Source organism: Osmia lignaria, chromosome 9 (genome assembly GCF_051020975.1).
Source record: "Osmia lignaria lignaria isolate PbOS001 chromosome 9, iyOsmLign1, whole genome shotgun sequence".
NCBI lineage: Eukaryota > Metazoa > Arthropoda > Insecta > Hymenoptera > Megachilidae > Osmia > Osmia lignaria.
The window spans coordinates 7055545-7077558 of record NC_135040.1 but is presented as its reverse complement, the minus strand read 5'-3'; the positions used below and the strand labels follow the sequence as shown (position 1 = coordinate 7077558).

Here is a 22014-nt window from a genome sequence, read left to right as displayed (position 1 = left end):
GTACAATCAGGGATGAATAAAGAATGAAAACAAACTTGACCTCTTCTCTACGACAAGTGTGGCTCGATATTTCGCCTTCGTACTGTACGTACGACTTGTTATGTCAGTCCTGACACGTTCTCCATTCGTCCAACATGTTTGTTGCATGTTTAATGGCGAACTGTAACCCTAAAATCGTACTGAAATCATCCTCGAACGATCCGATCCACCTTGCCTCTTGGAAATTTACGAAGAGGGAAAAAGAAACAGACAAGCCGTGTGTATTTTATTTTACAAAACCGGAGGAACGAATTTTTGACATTAACGATTCGGCAGATATAGTGTCTGGCTTGAATTTCGACGAACCGTTCAGAATTTTTCAAAAGTCGTTCAATATTTCTTTTCCTCTTGTGAAAATATTCTACCCGGGGGGCGAAGAGATTAAATAAAATAGACAAAGAGAAGAAAAATGAGAGGCGGGTAAACCACGAATACAAATACCCCTTTCATCGATCTACAATCTTTCACGACTCTATATGGCCATGCAGCATTCGCTTTATGAGGGTGATTCACCCTCCTCTATATCGTCGAGCATGCTCATCCAAATCGTTCGTCAGGGCGAACGTTCAGTCTGATATCAGTGGAGGAAAACAGAGAGAAAAGAGATGAAACGAAAAGTGACTTGTTACTGATAAAGATCCACTACACTTTTAAAAAAATGAAATTATCCTCGATTTTCTGTCACAATTTTGTAACTTTACGTAGTAGAATTTCTCTAAAAGAATTATTTCAAAATAGAGATTTTAATTCTCTGGGAATAATACCAATCTCAATTATAGTTTCACCAAATCTGAAATTGGGATTAGGTAAATATTTGATCCTGAATTGGACGACGAGTTTCAAACGCTCTTAATCAAAGACTCTCGCTACATTCAAATAAACGCTGCATTTATAACATCGTGAAATTATCGTCGATTTTCAATCACGATTTTGTAACTTTATATAGTAGAATTCTTCTAAAAAAATCAATTTCAAAATAGAGGTTTTAATTCTCTGGGAATAATACCAATCTCAATTATAGTTCAACCAAATCTGAAATTGGGATTAGGTAAATATTTGATTCTAAATTGGACGATGGGCTTCAAACACTCTCAGTGAAATCAGAGAATATTTTATAACCAGTTAAACGGTGGCGAATGAGAATAAACCGAGCATGAAGGAGCGAGTTGCGTGCAATTGACGCAAGGCGACACGAATCAATATTATTTACTATTTCAGACTAACGAAACGTTAGCACAATCATTATGTTTACCTTCAACGGGTCTAATACTCCCCTGTCTTGTTCGTTGACCCCTCGAATATACTGCCAGATGCAAACGCTCGATACTCAACCTAGACATTGCCAATGAGGGTATGTACATCGTTTATTCGTTTCACCATGGAACTTGAAGTCTTTAATAATGCATGCGGTTTTATAAAAGCATGATAACCAGCTGGATCTACCGTCTGCGAAGAGAAGTGTAATCTAGTTCGATTGGAAAGTCTGATAATAGTCATTTGTAATTTTAGGGGTATACGTGTAACGAGTTTCGCTTTCCGTGGTTCAAGAAAATTATAAAAACGTCAAAATATTTTAGAATATTTATGAAATTCGTACAAACACTGTTTTGTATGAAACAAATAAACAGTATCGATTATTCTTCGAACTGTGTTTATGTTCGCGAGAGTATTTTAAATAAATTAGAAACTTTTATTACTTTAGCTTCTGCTGTCTGTCGATTTTTATAACTCTCGTTAAAATTCCAATATCGTTTCACGCGCGGCGTGTTTTTTAAATGATTGATAAATATTCTAGAAACGCTTTGAGATACTTTAATCATCGTTTTGCCGTTGAGAAATTAAATCGAATCACCGAAGTGGAATTAATTAGTCTTTCTTTCATCAATTTCTGGCTCATTTTCTCGGTGATGAATTAACGATCGAAGGTTGCGTTATTGCGTCCGAACGTTTCCGGCTCGAAGAAGCGAGGATCATCTGTCAAAAATTGGCCGTTTAACAAATTGGATTCGAGGCGAGCAATCGAAGGCTGCCTTTTGATGACGTAACTATGTATCTGGATGGCAAAAATAAAACTCACCAATGGAGCTATTTGTGTTCCCTCGCAGATAATGATATCTGTTATGGTATAAGCCAACGTAAAATTAAGAAAAAAAGAGAGAGAAAAGAAATTGAAACATAAATAGTTTAATATTAACGAGTCAAGCGATTCTATTATAATTAGTTCAATCCGAACAATTAAGGATGGTGATTTGTATTTGTCAATCCTTCAGCTTTCGCGTCAGTTTGCTTTGTTAATAAATTCATGAAAAGCGTGTCGGGGTAGATTATACACGATTAATTGGGTAATTTTAAGTGATTCAATGATTCAACGAGCATTCCTAGGTAATACCATTGACAATAATTGAAAGAGGATTTGGCGAAAGTTATAGGCCAGCTGATGGCTCGTAATGTTACATGAACCATCTGGCAGATATGCCAACTTGATTAACGAGAAATGTTTTGCTTCGTCTACAATGTGCGAATTCTTGTTCGCGTTAATTTTCTCAAAATTAATTTGCTCCTGGCAAAAAGCGAACATAGAAAAACTTCAGCAAAGAAGTACTATCTATTTGGTAATTGTTCCCTTTCTTATTGTTTAAGCTTATAGTTGTGTAATTGATATCAATTCCTTGAAAATTAATTTCTTTGTGAAAGAAAAATGTTTGGATAATGAACACTATCGTTTTCCCAGAAGTCGTTTATTAAACCGTGTTTTTCTTTCCAATGGTCATACGAGCTCACAGTTGTATTGTTCATATTAATCTCCTAGAAATTTTCCTAGAAATTCTTTTATGGCAACAGAATATTTGAAAATATTTCATTTCTCAAAAGAGAAATAATGAGAAGTATGTATATGATAAAAGAGGAATCAATAATATTTGAAATTATCAAAGTTAGATGTTCTATTTCACGAACCGACGTACAAGTAATTAAAGGCGTCACGGTGTACTTTACAGTCTGTTAATTGAACTGCCTGCTCTTTTTCATGTTGCTTCACGTTCACTAATTAAAATCGTGATATTTTTCCAGATTCGAGGTTCGTTCGCGAAATTCTCTGCTCTAAATGATCTCGTTTTAGCGTTTTTAAAATGTCATGTGTTTTTCATTTCACCAGAAAGCGACGGAAAATTCACAAACGCGGTTTTTTGTTATCGCCTGACGTTATGTTGTCATTAAATTAAATTAAAGAATATGTTTCAATCTTGAAACGGTATGTAATTACAGTTAAATTCTTATTGCACAATTAAGTGTTTCAGACTTTAATGAACGTGACTGTAGATGCGATACTCGTATAACGAGTGTCTTTGTGTTCAGAGAAATCCACCGGAAGTTGGATTCCACTGAAAGAACAGAACAGCCACTAGAAATAATAATTTCACGAGGCTGTTCACTCGATTAAGTCAGCGAGCCTGCTGTGGCGATTTCGCCAACGCGATATTCTGCCATCTAAAATGGTACACGCCTGGAAGGCAAATGTCCTTCCTAAACGATCGTTTCCCGGGAATTATTTAACGAGAAATCTGGAATCGCGATAAGATTAAAGACAGAAGACTCAATTTCCCGCGAGTTGAATTAAATATTAAATAATTATTTATCCATGAATTTTACATTTAAATAACGGAAAAGATTTTTTATCTGCGCAAAATTTTCTTCCTTTTCCTTGACTTTAATCCTAAGAAAAAGGAACGCTTCGAATAACCGCTCTTATTTTACTTCGCTTCCTTCTAACTTTCATCAGTCAAGTTTTTTCTTAAACGAATAAAGTTCATATCCTAAGTTAAAAGTTGAGGCATCAAGATACGATGTTTTATTAATGTGAAAATATTATTTTCCCTCGATTTTATTCGAAGTGCGATAGTTCCTTCGGCAGAAAATCATTAATATAATCGTGAAGCGTCGAAACCTCGGTTTGTTAAACAATCATTCTCCGTGGAAATCTAAAATGAAGATAGAAAGAGATGGCATGAGAAATAACAAATATTCACGATCACGTGGATCGAATGTTTTCATAGAAATCGACGCCAGCATGGGGATGAAATAACGAGATGAAATATTGGTGGGAAGATGAATCAGACGTTTTGAGAAACGTCCAAGCGAACCCTTTCTTCGATAACATTAGCGATGCCTTTCGTTAATCTGACTCATGAGAAAATATTTGGGAAACCCACCATGGTCTAACGATATTAATTAATAGTAAAAGTTAAAGAGAAACTTCGTTAAAAAATTTAATGAGGAAACTCGTACAAGTAACTTGATCGACGGTGAATTTCATATAAGTCTGATCAATGATTTACCCATTCTACTGAAACTTGGTGCAGCGTGTAATTATAAAGCAAATAAGAAACTATTATTAATTAGGAAAAGAAGAATGTGTAGAAATATTTAAAATAAAATTGAGATTATTTCGTGAGGAATAAAATTGCCACCGACTGCAGTGGTCGAAGTCAGAAAATTGACTTTTCTATTCCGAGAACTATCTGTCGCGCCTCGTTTACGAGGATCACCCGGTCCCGTGTACGCCAGCAGCTTTTCTCGATCCCCTGTTGTAATTACACGAATCCGAAAATCTCGTTTGAATCGGGAGCAGAGGGGATTAACGAGTAAACGACTTTCACGCGCGTTCGTTGGCTCTGAAAACTCGCGTGGCGAGCAACCGTTTCGAGGAAGTCGTACCACGTCACAACTATAGATACTCTATTTTCGCTTATCTCGCCTCTACTGGCTCCTCTTCTAAGCTCGTTCCTCTTTCTCTCTTTCTTTGCCACGAAAACGTGTATTTCTGGCACGGCATCCCGACCAGCAGCACAGGGCAGAGTTCCGAAGACAAATTCGAACCAGAACCCTGTTCCACCACGAATCCCGATAAACCTGATAGCTATCACCGCTGGATGATCTTTCGAGAGGTCGACAGAGGAAAACGATTCTCTGAATAGAAGAAGGAATAACCAACGATCCGAGAAAATCTCCATCTAGTCTCAATGAAAAATTGTTGCGATTCAGGTGAAAGTTGATTGCTTTTTTCCATTGTAAATTCTTTCTTTGTTGATAAAAAAGTGGTATCGTTAGGAAAATCTTACCTTTACTGGTGAGACTGAAGCTTCGAAGCCTGTAACTATCCTCGTCCTCTCCTTCCTCCCTCGCTGGCATTTGCGACGAGGTATCAGGAACATCCAAAAATGCATTACTCTTCCTGTGATGAGTATGATGCATACTTTGCCCTCTTCGACTTCCTCTTCTCCTGAGGCCAGGACTGATATCATTGTCAGTCAGTCTTGGTTCACTGCTGCAATGAGCAGACTTTACTGTGCCTTCGTGGTGATGATGATGATGGTGTGCAGCTGAAACAAAAATCGATATAGAAATTGATAATTAACTTGTCATTATTATAAACCATATTCGTGAAACTATCGTGCCTTTAATAATACGGATACATATAAAAGGAGGAAGTATATTAATTTTCTCAAATTAACGAAGGTGCTTCGTTTCTGAAAAAGGCTGCCATTCATTTGACTGTAATAAAAGTCCAAAAAGATTTCAAAAGGGTCAAGTTTCACTCGTAACACACTCTCTCTATCTACCCTTTCTTCAATCACGTTCTTCGTCTTTTTTTTCGCTTTCAAAGCCTGAACCCAACATCGCTTTTCACACGATGGCTTCCCGCTGTCTCGAGCGTGGGTCCTTTGAAAATTTTCCACTCTTTACCTCTCTGCCGATCGCCTTTTCAAGGCTCCGAAGCAATCGAAGAAAAGCAACGGGAGCAACACGTGAAATTGAAAGACTAATCAATAAAATCATTCCAGACGATTCATTCTATTTTTGTTTAATCGTGAATATAGGTGTGTTCCTTTAAATATTATCCAATCTTAACTAGCCTCGAACCAAATCATGTTACTTCTTCTTCGTTTCACGCTGAATGCGTTTCATTGAACATTTTATCGAAGGGGTTAAACGAAACGGCTCTCGATCGAACAGCTCGATTTTTTTTAGTTGCCGAGTCAGATTCGTTAAGCCGTAAATAAAACTTCGATTGCGATGGTGGAGCCGGTGCCGGGGAATAAACGCGACGCCGGATTCGTCATTGCGTCGAAACGGGACTCGTGAAAGCACCATTACAAATCGTTCCTACGCTCGACAACGTTTTACGCTTTTCCCAGCCGACGAAATCACGCTTCAGCTTCTATTCTGGCAACGTTCAGCGTTTCGCTAGTAGGTCACTGACAGACTAAACGAAGCTCCGATGCCAGTGCACCTTAACTGAGGAAATAGTTGCTGGTCGGATTCCATTTAATTCAAACACAGAGTGTACTATTTTAATCCATCCGTACAATTATCCTCTGTACCATTCATTTTTCCAAAAATTATTCAAATAAAATTTACTCTATTTCAAAAGGATGTAGAATTACATCTTCCTTTTGCTCATTAGCTTGACAAGTCATCGAATATTCCTATGTCGTAAGATCTTTCGCAATTACCCGTCCCATGGGAATCGAATCGAACGTGCTGTATATGACGTTGAAGCCGCGTCACTTCACCCTTCGAAGAGTTAATTTAAAAATGGATAGTTGTATAGGGTCAAACCCATTGAACGATGAAGAGCAGTGTTATCTGCGTGCTCGTTCACGTGGCGTCGATACCGAGTGTATCACCCACGCCATACCAATTGATCACGCGAAAATTTCGAACCCGTTCACAGACCTCGTTAATGAAAATTAATTATCGAAAGGTATCGAACCATCTAACGTTATTTAAAGTGAACGAATCGTTAAACAAATACATTCGTTAATTAAGACGAAAATCAAACTGCTATAATGTTAAACTGTTCATCAGGAGCATTAATATTTAACGAGTGCAAACACAGCTAATTAAAGCAAACAATTATGCAGACGGGCAGGAGGAATCCTAAGAAACTCTTAAATTGTACTCTGAATAAAGTTAATATTCAATCCGACTTGTACAGCTTCTTCTAATACAAAAATCAAATATACTGCGATTTTTTGTTATTAATTAATTGGATTATTCTTCTTTTTAGAAAATTCAACAACATAGAATGACAGGAAAGAAATAGGGTGAACTTTATTCTTTATCAGAGCAATCGGTGTTTCGAGCTGTTAGAAAAGAAAAATTACCATGACGATCGTCTGATTACCTTGGGCAGCCGCTCGACGACGGATACTCTTATTCGCGCCGGAAACACGGGCACTCTGGGACCTGGTCGCCGGTCTGCGCCTTCTGGTCGGTGTACTACTATCAGGAGTTCCGCTTCCACTATCCTTCTCCCTGTCGATTTTATCTCTTTCTCGTGCACCCGAGGGAGGCATCGCCTCTAACATTTGTTCCATACTAGAGAAACCAGGAGCACAGATCGAGGCTGACCTGGTCTTCCTGCGAAGCGAGTTCTCAGCCATCTCGAATGTTGTTTTTTCCTCCACCAACGCTCCTTTTCCTTTTCGACAAATCTATCTCTTAAGATCGATCCCTCTAAACGATCTGAATATTCAGTTCACTCGTGTTCGAGAGTCTTCTCGTATTTTTATCGAAACCGAGAATATTCTACGAAACACTTTGATCCTTTGAAACGATCAAGAAGTTGAAGTGCTGTCCGAGAATCGACCTGGACGAATTTACGAGTGTCGTTCCATGGAAATCGCCTGCTATCCGGTGGATTTATTCTTCGGATAAACAACCGGTATCTTCACAGACGTTTCACGATAAAAGACCTTACTATCGCACGATCGACACAGTTTTATTGTTTCAATTAAAAGTTTCACACGAATCAGATATGGTTCTGATTGTTTCTCGATGAGTTCATTAGAGCGCGGCTGAACTTGTGGCTTCGAAGATGAAACTTCAATTCTAAAGCATCACGTGGTATTGTAATTGTTAATTGTAACAGATGTAATATATTTGTAAAAAAAATAGCCTGGTCGAAGGAAATCTCGACATCGATCGTGGTTGAAGGTAAACACATCCCAGTGGATTTTAATTACTTGAAATGATTTTTAATTGCGAGTACTAACATTGTACGGGATAAAATTGTTCGAAACTAATAGATGAAAGGAATACGAGAAATTTTTTTAACGGTGCGATTGGTAGGTTTTTTTTAGAACCTTCGCTGAATGATCAAAGGATTACCGAGTGTAAGCTATCGCTTTGAAAACTTTGAAATTAGTTTTGTTTTTTACAAGTTCCTTCAAACTATTTAATTTTGATTAATCGGAAATGTAGAAACCGGGCTCTGGTATTTCCGCTTCGAAAAGGGGAAATAGATTCTCATTGAAAATAAAAAATAAAACAGAGAATATTGAAAATACAAAATATTGAAAAAAATGATATCGAGGAATGATTGCACATACAGAAAGAGAATAATTCATTTTCCAATCAAAATGGCATGGTATTTTATTGATTCACATTCCCAGCTGTTGTCAATTAATATTGTAATTGGTTCTATCAGTTTCCAAGCTTCGCAGCTACTTTGCTGCTACAAATTTGTCCCAATACAAGCTTGCCAATTAAGTTATTTACGCAAGAATAACCTATGGAAACCATGTTATTTCCTTTAACATGGTTGTTGAACGAGGAATATTATTATCCCATTAAGGAGCAACGTTACGTCGATGTAACGTTTCATTTGCAATTCTTTCATTACGATCAATTTATATTATCAAAGTTTATTTGTTTCATGGAAATTTGTTGCATATCAAAACCGTCGAATTTCTAGGAAACACGACAAATGTGTGTATCCAGCTGAATGTGAAATACAGCACAAGATATCGGGAAAGAAAATTCATTCCCGTCGAACTGCTTCTAGAAATATAAATATGTAGATCACTTTGCGATTTTATATATGGATAGAGACTGTAATATCATTCGATTTGTGCAGTATAGGAATCTAACTTGTGAAGGCACTTCACAAATTTATATGTATTCAAGATTGGATAAACTCAAGGGATCTGATTGTATTTTCAGAAACACAGAAATACCTGAAATTAGATTCGTACCTACAAAAGGATTCCTATATTTAACCAGGAACTAAAGTGGCTTTTACTGTTATAAGCTAACCCGTTGATGCTTTATTAAACCTTTATTAGGAATATCTATCTATAGATTCTCTTTTTCTACTCTACGAAGGGAAACGACGCGTTTATTGCGCCCCAAGTGCAACGTTAAGTGGAAGAGATCAACCTTTATTCGTACTTCATTGTGTTTACGAGCTTTAGAGTGATAAGTTTGATAGATTGCAAACTCGAAATTAAATGTACTTCAAAATGATTTTTCCTTTCAAGGAATTTCTGACAGATAATATATTTTCAAATTTATTTAACTTTACGAATAAATAAATAATTATATTCCAATACTTTATTTGGAATATAATTAAATTTATGATACGGGAAGTAGTGACGTTTCATTGAACTAGAACGAAAGATGCAACGACCCTCTAGTTAAGTCAAAGAGCAAAATCGTCGGCGCATCTCGAACACCCCCGCAATCTCGTGAACCTTATCAAGCGGCAAACTCGCGTTACTCATTCTCCGATATATTAAATGTCTCGCCACCTTATTACACACCGCATTGATAGAACGCCATGTGGAACAGGTGCACGAATGAAATTCCATTTTCTCCTTCCGTGAAAATCGTAACTGGAATAATATGTCGTACAGTTCGCGACACCATAGAAATTCTATGCCACATAGAGATGAGATTTTAACGAATAAATAAAGAACTTCAAATACTCGTGTTCTTGTTATGATGGAAAATATAGATCGTGTCTTCTTTCCTATGATTTTTCCAACTGTTCTATGTTTAATATAAACACTCTTTTGAGAAAATATTTAATTACAAAGCTCGTGGATCTGAAGCTTTAAATTTCTAATAAATTTCATTAAAAATTTAAATTAAATTTAAATTAAGCTGAATAGGAATTTGTCAATTTCTCCAGTCATTTTTAATTGGATTTCTACTGCTTGAAGAGCTAAGATCCCAACACAGACCCGTAACTCCACTTCCAAAACCCCTAAAGCCCTCTAACAAATAGCTGGCTAGAGGATGAACGTGTTCCTAAACTCTCCTAACACCATTTCACAAACTTCGTCGGGAGTTTTGAACAGCGAAAAACAAGGATGAGAAAGCAAGACTGATCGTTAACTCGACGATTTCCATGTTGCTTTCAATTCGAGGAAAGTTTCTTCTCAAACAAACACGATCGAACGAGATTTCGTGGACCATCGATGGTATAATTACCGCGGCAATAGGATCGCGTTTACCACTTCCGGTGGCCGGAGATCGCGTCGTATCTGTTGGTCATTTTCCAATATATGTACTTGTTTTCCCGTCGTCACATGTCTCTCTCGCGCGGGCAACAATCGTTCGGGAACGCGACGCACAACGCACATACGAGGATACGCGGCACACTGAGGCTGGCGAGGAACGACGTCGCGACGCTCGGCGTCGCGCAGCTCGACACGCCTCGCGGCGATGCTCGGGAAACCTCGTGCGAACGTTTTGGCCGGCGTCCAATTCGGCGACGCGACGCGTCCTTTTGCACCGCGCCGCGGCCGCGTCGTTTCGAAATCGCTCATCAAAAGATTCGCGGGAAAACGCCTCCCTATTATTTACGACAACCGGCTGAAATGAACGCGCGAAACTCTGTTCTTAATTCTTTTTACAAACCGACGTCTAAAACGAGTCTTAAAAATTTAACCGGTGATTGTTACAAGTCCTTGAGATTTTCAACTCCTCAAAACGATCCTGTAAACTGAGGTCGATGTTGATTTCAAATAGAAACAGATGTTCCTCGTGGTAATCCGAAATTCGTAAACAGTTAACGTAATTTCCCATTGTGTTCGATCTGGACGAACGGAATGATATAATTCCAAGGATGAAATTTGTTTCTTTAGGAAAGTAATAAACGAGTCGTTACGCGGTTAGCAGCTACGGCAACGGAAAATTTTCTGAGGTCAGAAGAATTTTCATGGAACGAGTTACAAGCGGAAAGGTAGCAAGATTAAAAGAGAAGTTGGTTACGCGGTTTCCCCAGAAAACTATTGTGAGGATTTAACTTTCACGTTTCAAATGATTTCTTAGAATCTTTATAATTAATCACATCGTTTAAGGTGGCTTCAGGTTCTAAGAAGACCACTTCAGACTCTCTTTCTTTGAAACACAGAAGAATATTCTAAAACTTCATAGAATTGAATTGGAAAAAAAAATTGGCAAACATTAAATATGATTTTAACGTGCACGAAGATAACGAGAAATGGGTGTTAACCGAACGATTCAAAGAGATCGTAAAGACATCGTTTTCTAGTTACACCCTCGAGTTGCTCTCTCTTCTTCGCCCTATGCTGGGACACATTAAGCCGAATGGCACAAGTATTTTTGACTTGTGGTGGTTTAAAGCTATTTCAGGAACCGAGTCGACTCCTTCGTTCCTTCTCCTCTGCCTCTCTATGGTAGTTACTCGTTTCATTTGCTCCTTTTCCTTTCCTGTCCGCAGAAAGTATTTTTCTTCGGATACTTATTAGTTCGCCTGGTTTTCCCGCAAAAGCTTCCAAGGCATCGCGATGATTCCTCCGCTAACTACCCTTCTCGCGGTTGCCGTTGACCCTCGATTAATTCCAGGCTGCGAAAATAAATCTGCAAACGCCGTAGGAACAAAGAGGCAGGCAAGCAACGAACTCGTAGCCGTTTTAGAGATAGACCGCTCGATTTAGGCGATTCTTTGGAAATCGCTCGCTAAGGAATACGGTTGATTCATCGTCGACCTCCCTTCGGCTTTACAGAACCTTGTACTTGTTCTAGAAATCTTTTGTATTAATGCTTTCTTGTGTTCAACGAAGAGGAATTTTACCGAGATGGTTAACGATCTTACGAGAAATCGAAGGTAATGGAATGTTATTGAAGGTCGAGCAACGATCTTGAATTAGGGTAGTATTCCGTCGACTCTATACACGCACAGAGTGGCTCACCACCAAGTAGATAGGGCTAATTGCGAATACCGTGTCCGAATTACTTCGTGTAATTGCGAGAATATTAACTTTCTCTTATCGATTTACACGCGAATGCTGATCGTGTTAAGAGATAGAATGATTGCGACGAAAGCTCGCGACAATTTATTGCTGAAGATTTTCACTTCTGATAATTCAGGATTAATGGAGCAAAGAAATAAATTATTATTCCGCGCTATACTAGAAAAATTCGTGCTGACCCCGGTTTTATTCCCGATAAATTTGTGGAAGGTGTTCAAGAATAGCCGAGTTCGTGCACTGAAAGGGTTAATTCATGCTTATTAATTAACACGACCACCAGTCCGTCGTCAATTTTCTTAAATATTGATTAATAACGCTTAAGGAGAATTATTCTCGCGGAATGTTCAATGAAACGCACTGTTGATCCACGTAAAAGAAGTGGAAATTAAAAACAATTAAATAGAAATATCCGATGACGAATGCAATTAATTTATTTGATTAAATCTTGGTTCTAAATTATTCGTGGATTATACATTGAAATACTGCAATACCTTCGATTCAATTGCGAAACGTTATTGGTATTAAGAGAAAATACTATAGACGTGAATTTCCTTCACAACAGACTAGTTGATTAATTATTGACATATTAAATTGCTGCTGAAATTCTGTTTAGTAATATCTTCAGGTACGCAAACAAGGATTTAAACTTAAATCCAATATTCAGTAGTATAGATCTTATTCTAATTTGAAATACAATTTGGAACTAACATTCACAAAGACGCTAACCAAATCTAATTCCCGGAGCAATACCGATACTATTATCGTGAGCCTTTGACAAGTAAGTGAATATGTCACTATAGATATCGGTTGGACAAACAGTCTTAAGTGCATATAGAGTAACTCTGTTTAATCAGAGGTATAGTTAATACCTGAACAGGTGTATGGTTATATCAATAATTTTATGAACCTACAGAAGGATATGTAAGGATCTAAGAATGATTTAATTTATTTTTCCACTACATGTGTTTTATCGAATAAACGTAAGTAACCGAAATCTACAAAATGGCCCGTTCTGGCAATAATATTACGATTATACTGGTGTTTTCCGTATTTACGAGCCGTGTTGATCGAACGCGTAACACGATTATGGTATCGGTTATCAACGATGTTCTATGTACATAACATTTTAATGAACTCCATTCATCAGTAAGAGAACATTTCAAGAAATCTTGATTTTGTGCCTCGAGAACGAGCACCACCATGTCCATTCTTTTTGGATGTGCAATCACTGCTACAGTGTTGTAAAATATTTGAAAATTTTGATGACTTCAGTTGGCAAATTTACTTCTATAATTTAGCTGCTTTGCGCTCAAGCGCATCAGTCTGTCTTCGGAAGTCAAAGAGTTTGGATGTAAGTATACTTACATTCTTTTCTTCGACCGTAGCGCCATCTACACAAAAATGGCTCAAACTACTCAACACGTTACCGATCGATTTTCCGTAACAAGGAGACATTAGCTTATCGATCAGTAACCCGGCAGTCGCATAGCTGTCGACTTATCGATACGTCTTTCGACTGTCGGTAAGTTGTCAAGTAGTTTCCACCGTTTTCGTATTGAGGACGCCAAGCGTATGAAGAGGGCACAAACAGTATAATTTTTTTCCAGAGTTTAATTTACTTCATTTATTATTTTTTGCTTATCCTAATTTTATCCCTCATTATAGGCCAAGGCCATCTCAGTATCCCTTATATCCCTACATTCTTTTTATTCCTTACATCGCTTCATCCCTTACATCCCTACATTCTTTCCATCGCTACATTCCTTACATCTCTTCATCCCTTAAATCCCTGCATTCTTATCATCCCTACATTCTTTCCATCCCTGCATTCTTATCATCCCTACATTCTTTTCATCTCTACATTCCTTTCATCCCTACATTCTTTTCATCCCTACATTCCTCTCATCCCTATATTCTTTTCATCCCTACATTCCTTATAATAAATATATTGTAAAGACTGCTTCGAGGAAAGGTAAGTACAGGTAAGTTAGTTCCTTCGAATTTCACGAAAAATTCTTAAAAACAGCGCCCCCTAGCGGCAAAAATGTGAACTAAAATTTCGATGTCGGATCAGCGCCATCTGGTTTCGGAAAAAGGAACTAAATCATGCACCATTTTTGGTCCTCTGGCGGCAAAAATGTGAACTAAAATTTCAACGTCCGATCAGCGCCATCTGGTTTCGGAAAAAGGAACTAAATCATGCACCATTTTTGGCCCTCTGGCGGCAAAAATGTGAACTAAAATTTCGATGTCGGATCAGCGCCATCTGGTTTCGGAAAAAGGAACTAAATCATGCACCATTTTTGGCCCTCTGGCGGCAAAAATGTGAACTAAAATTTCGATGTCGGATCAGCGCCATCTGGTTTCGGAAAAAGGAACTAAATCATGCACCATTTTTGACCCTCTGGCGGCAAAAATGTGAACTAAAATTTCGACGTCCGACCAGCGCCATCTGGTTTCGGAAAAAGGAACTAAATCATACACCGTTTGGCCCTCTGGCGGCAAAAATGTGAACTAAAATTTCGACGTCGGATCAGCGCTACCTGGTGGCCGAAAAAGGAACTAAATCATGCAAAAATTTAAATTTAAAATTAGTTTTCACAAGGGTTTACTTACCTTTACTCGTAGCAGTCTTTATAATATATTTATTATAAGGGATGCAGAGATGTAAGGAATGTAGTAATGAAAAGAATGTGGAGATCAAAAGAATGCAGGGATGTAAGGAATGAAGAGATGTAAGGAATGTCGGGACGTAAGGAATGAAGGGATGGAAAGAGTGTATGGATGAAAAGAATGTAGGGATGAAGAATATGTAGGGATGAAAAGAATGTAGGGCTGAAAAAAATGTAGGGATAAAAAGAATGTAGGGATGCAAAGAAGGTAGGGATGCAAAGAATGTAGGGATGCAAAGAATGTAGGGATGCAAAGAATGTAGGGATGAAAAGAATGTATGGATGGTCCCTCGAGAACAAAGGCGTTGTCCAGTCTTGTTGAATCTATAGTCACTGGTACTGTTTTAGTTCATCGTCTAAGTTACTCCAGATTCGTGGGTAGAGTATATTTGCAAACTCTCAATATGTCATGTCAATTTTGTTTTTTCCCGTTAATTAAATGATTTTGTATTTATAGTATACGTGATGTTTTTAACAAATGACACATTTATGAATTATGGTTTTATATTGTAAATTAGATTAAGTAGTAAATAGTTATAAAACAGTACGCTGTGCGTATTTGTTCACATGGAGGTTGGTGTTTTCATTAATGCAATGTACTAAGTTTTTAATATTTATAATATCTAAAGTGAATTTCTTAAATGTACTAAGTTGTTATAATTATCTATATCGGTACAAAATTCTGATTACGTTATTTCTTTCTTTGTCTTTATATACCATGCAAAATGATTTATATTTACCTATGTAACAGAATATTTTCTAATATTTGACTTCTTGTTTTTTTAATATAAGAGTATGAACCTTTAAATTATTTTAATGTATTTCAATATTATATTAAATAAATAATATTTTCATACTATCTATAGTAAATATCATTTTATTACGTATCTTTGTAGTAATTTACTTTAATTTTCTTTTTAAGTATGCATGATTTCATTTAGTTTGTTGGTGGTAAAATGTCCACGTCAGAGTCTGGTGTGGGATGTATTAGTGAAGTTACACTTGCAATTAGTAAAGCAAGGGGTTCTCAATCAGGCAATGTGAGAATACTTGATAGTCCGGACTCTGATGGATCTGGCCATTCAAATTCATTTACTGTACAAAGATTTAATTATCCTGACAATGATAATGCAAATCCAGGCATCTTACAACCACCATTGACCAGTGATGACTTAAGAATACCAATAGTTGGATATGAGATTATGGAAGAGAGAGCTAGATTTACAGTTAGTAGAACTGCAAATTTATTACTGAGTCATATATATTTATATACTTACTATGTCTAACAATATTCATTATAGTTTTATGAATATTTTTTTTTCAGGTTTATAAATTACGTGTAGAACTAAAGAATGGAGACTGTTGGTTTGTATTTAGAAGATATACAGACTTTGTTCGTTTATTGTCACAATTGAGAAGACAAAAAATTCCCATTTCACAATTAAGTTTACCTAGAAAGAAATGGCTTGGAGATAATTTTGCTCCAAGCTTTTTAGAAGAACGAATTCGTGGTCTCCAAGCATTTGTTAATGCAATATTAAGTAGTCCTCTTCTTATTGGCACTGCATGTGTTAGAGAATTTTTTTGTTTAGATGAGCCACCTGCTTTATCTGACACTGCAGAAGAATCTAGAGTAAGTGTTTGCATTAAGTCTCTTTGTTTCTTTTATTGAGATCCTTCTTTTTTTCAGGCAATTTTTGAAGCATTAGAAGACACTATATATCATTTAAGACAACAGTTGAGAGAGAGAGATGCCGCGCTTGCATCTGAAACATCTTTATGCAATGAGCTTAGAAAGAAACTACATCAGATACTAAGGTAATTAAATAATGTAATGAGGTATAATTAAAGATTTAATATTATTTACAATTAGTATCTATACTACTACATTCATGTTTTAGTGAAAGACAAACCTGTCCGAAATGTGGTGCAAACCAATAACAATTTTGTAACTAATTTTAAATTAACAAGTTGATATTAGTAAAAAATTTCGGACTGGAGTAAATAGGCAACTTGGGTTTTTATACTACAGGACTTAATTTTACTCTATAAATCTCATTTACATTGCTGCAATTCCATCAGTCGTTTAAAATATCTGTTAAACATTAAATATTATCTACTTTATGCCTTCAGTTATGCATTTTTGATTACATATTTATATACAAGTTGATTATTATGTAAATTGATATGTATAAAATTTCTTAAAATAATAAGTACATTGAGCTTTCCTAGCAATAAACATAACTTCGTAAAAGCCTTACAGAGGTGCCTTACAGTTGTAATGAACAAATACATATATTTATATACGTAGTATATCTAACAATATACTTATGAGTCAAAATGTAAAGATAAAAAGAGAACAAATGTCAGTAAACGAAATGTTATTACAAGTTGACTATGAATATATACCAAAGTGCGTTGATCTTTGGTATTTTATAAAAGTTCTATATATTTTGTAACATTTTACATCATGTTAGCAATAATCATGTTTTTAGAGATATAATTGACAGTAATAATATTTATTATTATCATAGTATTGAAATATCAGTGATCCTGGAAGATGATTTGGATATTATAATATTATGATATTTAAAGTATACTTATGTACAGATATAATAAATATTTGATATTTTCTTAAATTAATATGTTACATTTGCTATGTTGCTAATTCTGTACTATAATCAATATTTATTATATCTTTGCGGTTGTTTTATAAAACCTTTACAATACTGCACAAATGTAAAAGCATTGTTATACTTTTGAATTCATTGTTTTGTAGAAACATGAAACAATTTTAATAAAAAACAGAAAAAACATGAAATCAACAAAAAGTGTTTCGTTATTTGTCATAAAATATACCTATCGATTTGATTTCTATCGTAACAAGAACGGGATCTCGCTTTACACGACAAATAAGATATACTAAGTTAAACGTCGCATCAGTCTTCTTTATCTGGAGCAACAACTAGACATAACGCTTGGATCAGGTACGTGAGTCTCACTGAAAACAAAAAAAAAAAACGAACAATTACATTTTGTTAACGGTATGAAATAAAAGATACCCATTTCGTAACACTCACCTGCAAACGTGCTTCTGGCTTTATTGTACACGTACACGTGATAAATGCCGACACCAAGAAGAATAAATATCAGAGCAAACAGATATTTAGGTGACGGATCGTGTATAATCGGAATGACAGCCAGGAAGATTGCAATCCCCAGTACCAACCACGGTACTACGATCGGTACCGCGTATGGTCTAGGTGCATCCGGTTTCGTTCGTCGCATAATTATCAGAGATAACATTGCGAAACCATAAAACACCCACGTTAAGAAACTCGCGAATTCGATCAGCGCGATGATGTTTCCCAAGAGCAAACAAACCAACGTGAGTAATCCTTGAACAGCAACTGCAGCGGCTGGGGTCATTTTTTCGATATGCACAAAACTGAACACCCGTGGCACGTGTCCTTCCCTTCCGGCCACGTAACACAGCCTGGAAACACCGAACTGAATGCTGAGACCGCATCCAAAGGTGGACAAAACAACCCCGAGTGGTATCGCGAAACTCAACCACGAAGGTAAGACTTTGTCTGCCCAGAGAACTGCGACAGCTCGTGCACCAACCATTTCCGGTATCGTTAGTGCAGCCATGTACATTAAATTCATCGAAACGTATAAAACAGTGATCAATGGCACTGCGATCAAAATACTTCGAAGAATATTCACTTCCGGACGCTGGATTTCTTCGGTAACGATCGCAGCCGAGGTCCATCCATCGTAAGCCCATAATCCACTGTAGAATGCTAAAGCGACGTCACCGAGAGATGTCGTAGTTCCGCGAAATGGTTTCTCCAATAATTGAGTGTGACCGGTAGACAACCACCAGATTCCTCCGCCGATCACAAACACGCATGCAACTATTTTACATATCGTGAATATATTCTGAACCCTCACGTAAAGTTTCACGCTGGTCAGATTGATGTAGGTGATTAAACCGAGAGCCAAGACGGCTATGAATTTCTTCAACCGAGACATCGATTCCTCTGGCAGATCCTCCAGGTAGTTGGAAAACGGTTGCACGCTGTACTCGGCGAAGGTAAGCATAACCACGGCCACTTCCGCTGGTCGTAACAACACCACGTATACCCAGGAACATACGAAAGCTGGTATCTGTCCAGCGTATCGATGCAACGGTGAAAACGCTTCGATGAAGTAAGCGTATTCGGCACCAGAACGCGGTACCACCGTGCTTAATTCGGCAAAAGCTAACGCGCCAAGGAGAGACAATATACCGCAGGTGATCCAAACGATCAAACAGAAACCAACGGAGCCTGACTTTTCCAGAGCACTGGTGGGAGAGACAAAGATCCCGGAACCTTAAAATAAAAATAATTGTTGAATTAATAGTAAACGAACCGTGCGAGATAATTTCATGAAGTTAATGCACCTTGCAAAGGAATAAATGCATTGGATTTTTCTTATCTCTGCAACTTTTGTCGATTCATTATTTAATATGTTTTACCCCCTTATTTGTTTCTTATAATATTATAATAACGCGAAATGATACAGGAAAGGGTAATTATGTATGTTGCGACGATACAGGTAGTTCAATATAAATTATTGAAATTCCATACGTTTTTATCTAATTGATAAAATCTCGAAGGTAAAAGTCGCGTCGTGTTCTCAGATAAAGTTAAGTCTGATCGATTTGTCGATCTACGAAGTTCGATTAAAATCGATCAAATATACCTACTCGAGGAGGATGTCTCGTAATACTCGGGCGCGTGGGTCAGTGATTAACCTTGATTAACCCTCTTGATTCGTAATCGTGTCAAAGCTCGACGCATAATTGCCAAAATGTTACGTCGAGTTCTTTTTTTTTTATACAAAAAATAATTATATACTTAATCTCAACTGGATTGACTAGATTATATTGGACTAATCTAGATGTTATTCAAGGGGTCTCATTTAATTGGATCATAATATCTAACAATAAGATAAAAGTATCAAGCCTTCAATCACGAACCCAAAAATATACTTGGTTACCACTTCATTGATTGTAAAAATTCCATAAGCAAATAATTGTACAACAATCAAAAATTTGGTCCAAAGTGAGAACAAATTGAATAATTATCGAATAAGGTCTAACATGCAATGTCATATTACTTGTAATGTTAATATAAGTACTTGAAACGCTAAACAGGAACTGTTCGTTATCAAAAGGCTACTGTGAAAAAGTGGCGGGACAACGCTTTGAGTCGTTAAAGAAGACGAGCTATATTATAAACCTGAAGCTTATTCAGATGTACACAATTATGCAATTGCTGTTAACAGTTCTTAAACGGATTGCTTGAGGGGAACTGTTGGCCTTCTGTGATTCTACGAATATCGCAACAATTTTTCTAATTATTATATTTAATACCTTTCAGATAGATGATAAACAGGATTTATAACGAAACGTTATCTATATCCGACGTGTAAGTTACAGAGTACAATGTATAAACAAGGTATTTCAACACTATTTGTATCGATCCTATCTTTTATTTACAGAAAGAAAATCTTTTATTTTACGAAAAGAAAAATATTTTTACAACCAAAGACGGAGTGTATGGATAATTTCATCAGATGAAATTGCGACAATGTCGATACCGATTTCTTATTATCAGCATGCATGCGATAATACTATTACTTTAAAGTAACGTATTCGTTAAAGTAATTGCAAGTTTCTCTTGCTGTTGTTGACGTTACATTTACGTGACTTTTAGGCAAAAGATCAATAAATATATTGCAATTGCGAGGATGTCTGCGTGAGAAGATGCATCGCATTTAAAAATAAAGTTCATTGTTTGGGTATTCCAAGTTGAAGGAATTTAAATTTCCTTACGTAAGAATAATTAAGTAGAACAACGCTGATAATGCATAAAGGAGTTTGAATCATGTTTCGCATAATCGTTTCGAATATTATCGGTAGCAAGCCGTGGAACAATAATGCAATTATTTGGATTATTTACGACTAAAATGAACTTCGAAAAAATGACAAGGAAAGAAAACGAAAAGCAAACGATTGACGCTATCAAATCACACGGGTATTGAACAATAAACAGTAGGGTTGCATCGGAAGAAAACACTAGATATTTTCGATTTTTGATTGAACGTAATATAAACGAAAGCTGGATAGATGGTAGATTCGATTAACAACATTTTATTATTTCGTAACAGTTCCATACCGATCATAACAGCCACTATGATGCTCACTGCACTGAAAAGGCCTAACTCTCGTTTTAGCGCGATTCTTCCATTTTCTTTTTCTTCGTGTTGCCTCATTTTGTAGGAGATTCGAGTACAACGAGGACCGATTTACAGCGAATTATCCAATTCACCAGCACTTCCGCAAGTGTCGTTTTTCTATTTCTTTTTTAATTTCGAATTCAACGATTCATCGCGCAAACTACACGCAGGTTTTCAAACTGCTTTCGATCAGCTCTTCCTGGCTCTTCTCGTACAGTCCGCTCGACCAAGACACGAATCGGCTTCCTCGTGTCTTAGGAGCCGAATCGAAGACAGTGTGACGTTATCGTAAGATGTCCAGAACGAGACTGAAGTGTTAACGGGTCAGCTAGTTACTTATTTTTTCAGGCGCGCGATGTTTCTTCTGATAAGAGTAGCATGTACCCGTGTCGCGATTCCGATGAATCCGATCGATTTCGATGAATTTATGGCTGATTTAACGTATCCGAAGATGAAAGCTCGTTAATAGTACGTAATTAGATAAAAGCTACCAATTAAATTGCTTTGGTCACAACGCGTCCTTCTTTTGACACCAATAAACCACAAACGGTGTGCGATTAGTGAGCGTTAAAAGAATTGTTTGCACAAAATTTACAAGACCTTCCATATCGGTTATACGGGGACGGTACATGCGTCACCTTTCGGCAATCGCTCACATTTCGGAATGTATTATGAAGTTTTGTCAGAAAGAGAAACACTTGATAAGATAATAATTCGGATACCGTTTCATCCTTTTGAGAACGACGGTAAATCGGTGGAAAGCGATGTCTCATCAATGCATGTATTCTCTTATCCTCCTTGTTTTCATGTTTCTTTGTCAATGATTAAATTTGAATTCTTCGTTGTAACATTATGCGTCATACAAATTTATAGATTGGACATTTACATGGCTTAAAGATAGGGTAAATTTTTTTGAAGAAACATAACAACTGTTATGATATACGGAA

The 22014-nt window shown here is 36.8% G+C and overlaps 3 protein-coding genes and 1 long non-coding RNA gene across 5 annotated transcripts in view; 2 read left to right on the top strand and 2 right to left on the bottom strand.

Moving 5' to 3' along the window:
* Rgk3 (Rad, Gem/Kir family member 3) overlaps positions 1 to 10517 on the bottom strand; it is a 29117-nt gene extending 18600 nt beyond the window's left edge. Inside the window, exons 1-3 of the mRNA XM_034319712.2 lie at positions 10318 to 10517; positions 7226 to 7932; positions 5157 to 5417 (exon numbers count right to left, since the gene is read on the bottom strand). Coding sequence (XP_034175603.1) covers positions 5157 to 5417; positions 7226 to 7484 — 520 coding nt within the window. The 5' untranslated portion in view covers positions 7485 to 7932; positions 10318 to 10517. The remainder of the gene's footprint in view (positions 1 to 5156; positions 5418 to 7225; positions 7933 to 10317) is intronic.
* A 4619-nt stretch (positions 10518 to 15136) lies between these two features.
* Positions 15137 to 17804, top strand: Snx16 (sorting nexin 16). Of its 2 annotated transcripts, none has more exons than XM_034339598.2 (5): positions 15137 to 15349; positions 15718 to 16002; positions 16101 to 16409; positions 16467 to 16594; positions 16678 to 17804. In XM_034339598.2, the coding sequence occupies exons 1-5, from the start codon at positions 15344 to 15346 to the stop codon at positions 16715 to 16717; spliced, it is 768 nt and encodes a 255-aa protein (XP_034195489.1). In that variant the 5' UTR covers positions 15137 to 15343; the 3' UTR covers positions 16718 to 17804. The 2 variants fall into 2 exon arrangements, with proteins under 2 accessions (XP_034195489.1, XP_034195497.1); XM_034339606.2 differs by having other exon boundaries at positions 15138 to 15349; positions 15699 to 16002.
* LOC117611574 (b(0,+)-type amino acid transporter 1) lies at positions 17638 to 21632 on the bottom strand. Its single transcript, XM_034339551.2, has 3 exons — positions 21007 to 21632; positions 17857 to 19155; positions 17638 to 17777 (listed from the first exon to the last, which is right to left on the bottom strand). The coding sequence occupies exons 1-3, from the start codon at positions 21101 to 21103 to the stop codon at positions 17716 to 17718; spliced, it is 1458 nt and encodes a 485-aa protein (XP_034195442.1). The 5' UTR covers positions 21104 to 21632; the 3' UTR covers positions 17638 to 17715.
* On the top strand, positions 19495 to 21011 carry LOC117611608 (uncharacterized). The gene is made up of 3 exons (XR_004583219.2): positions 19495 to 19890; positions 19983 to 20256; positions 20330 to 21011. It is a non-coding gene; the product is annotated as an uncharacterized LOC117611608 (long non-coding RNA).
* Positions 21633 to 22014: the final 382 nt, after the last annotated feature.

Bases quoted from the DNA above. Each gene is read 5' to 3' on its own strand.
- Snx16 (XM_034339598.2), top strand. The intron at 16,410-16,466 runs GTAAGTGTTTGC...TCTTTTTTTCAG, and splicing joins ACACTGCAGAAGAATCTAGA to GCAATTTTTGAAGCATTAGA. The intron at 16,595-16,677 runs GTAATTAAATAA...TTCATGTTTTAG, and splicing joins AAACTACATCAGATACTAAG to TGAAAGACAAACCTGTCCGA.
- LOC117611574 (XM_034339551.2), bottom strand. From the start codon at position 21,103: ATGAGGCAACACGAAGAAAAAGAAAATGGAAGAATCGCGCTAAAACGA. The intron at 19,156-21,006 runs GTATGGAACTGT...TTTTATTTTAAG, and splicing joins CATAGTGGCTGTTATGATCG to GTTCCGGGATCTTTGTCTCT. The intron at 17,778-17,856 runs GTGAGTGTTACG...TTTTGTTTTCAG, and splicing joins AGCCAGAAGCACGTTTGCAG to TGAGACTCACGTACCTGATC.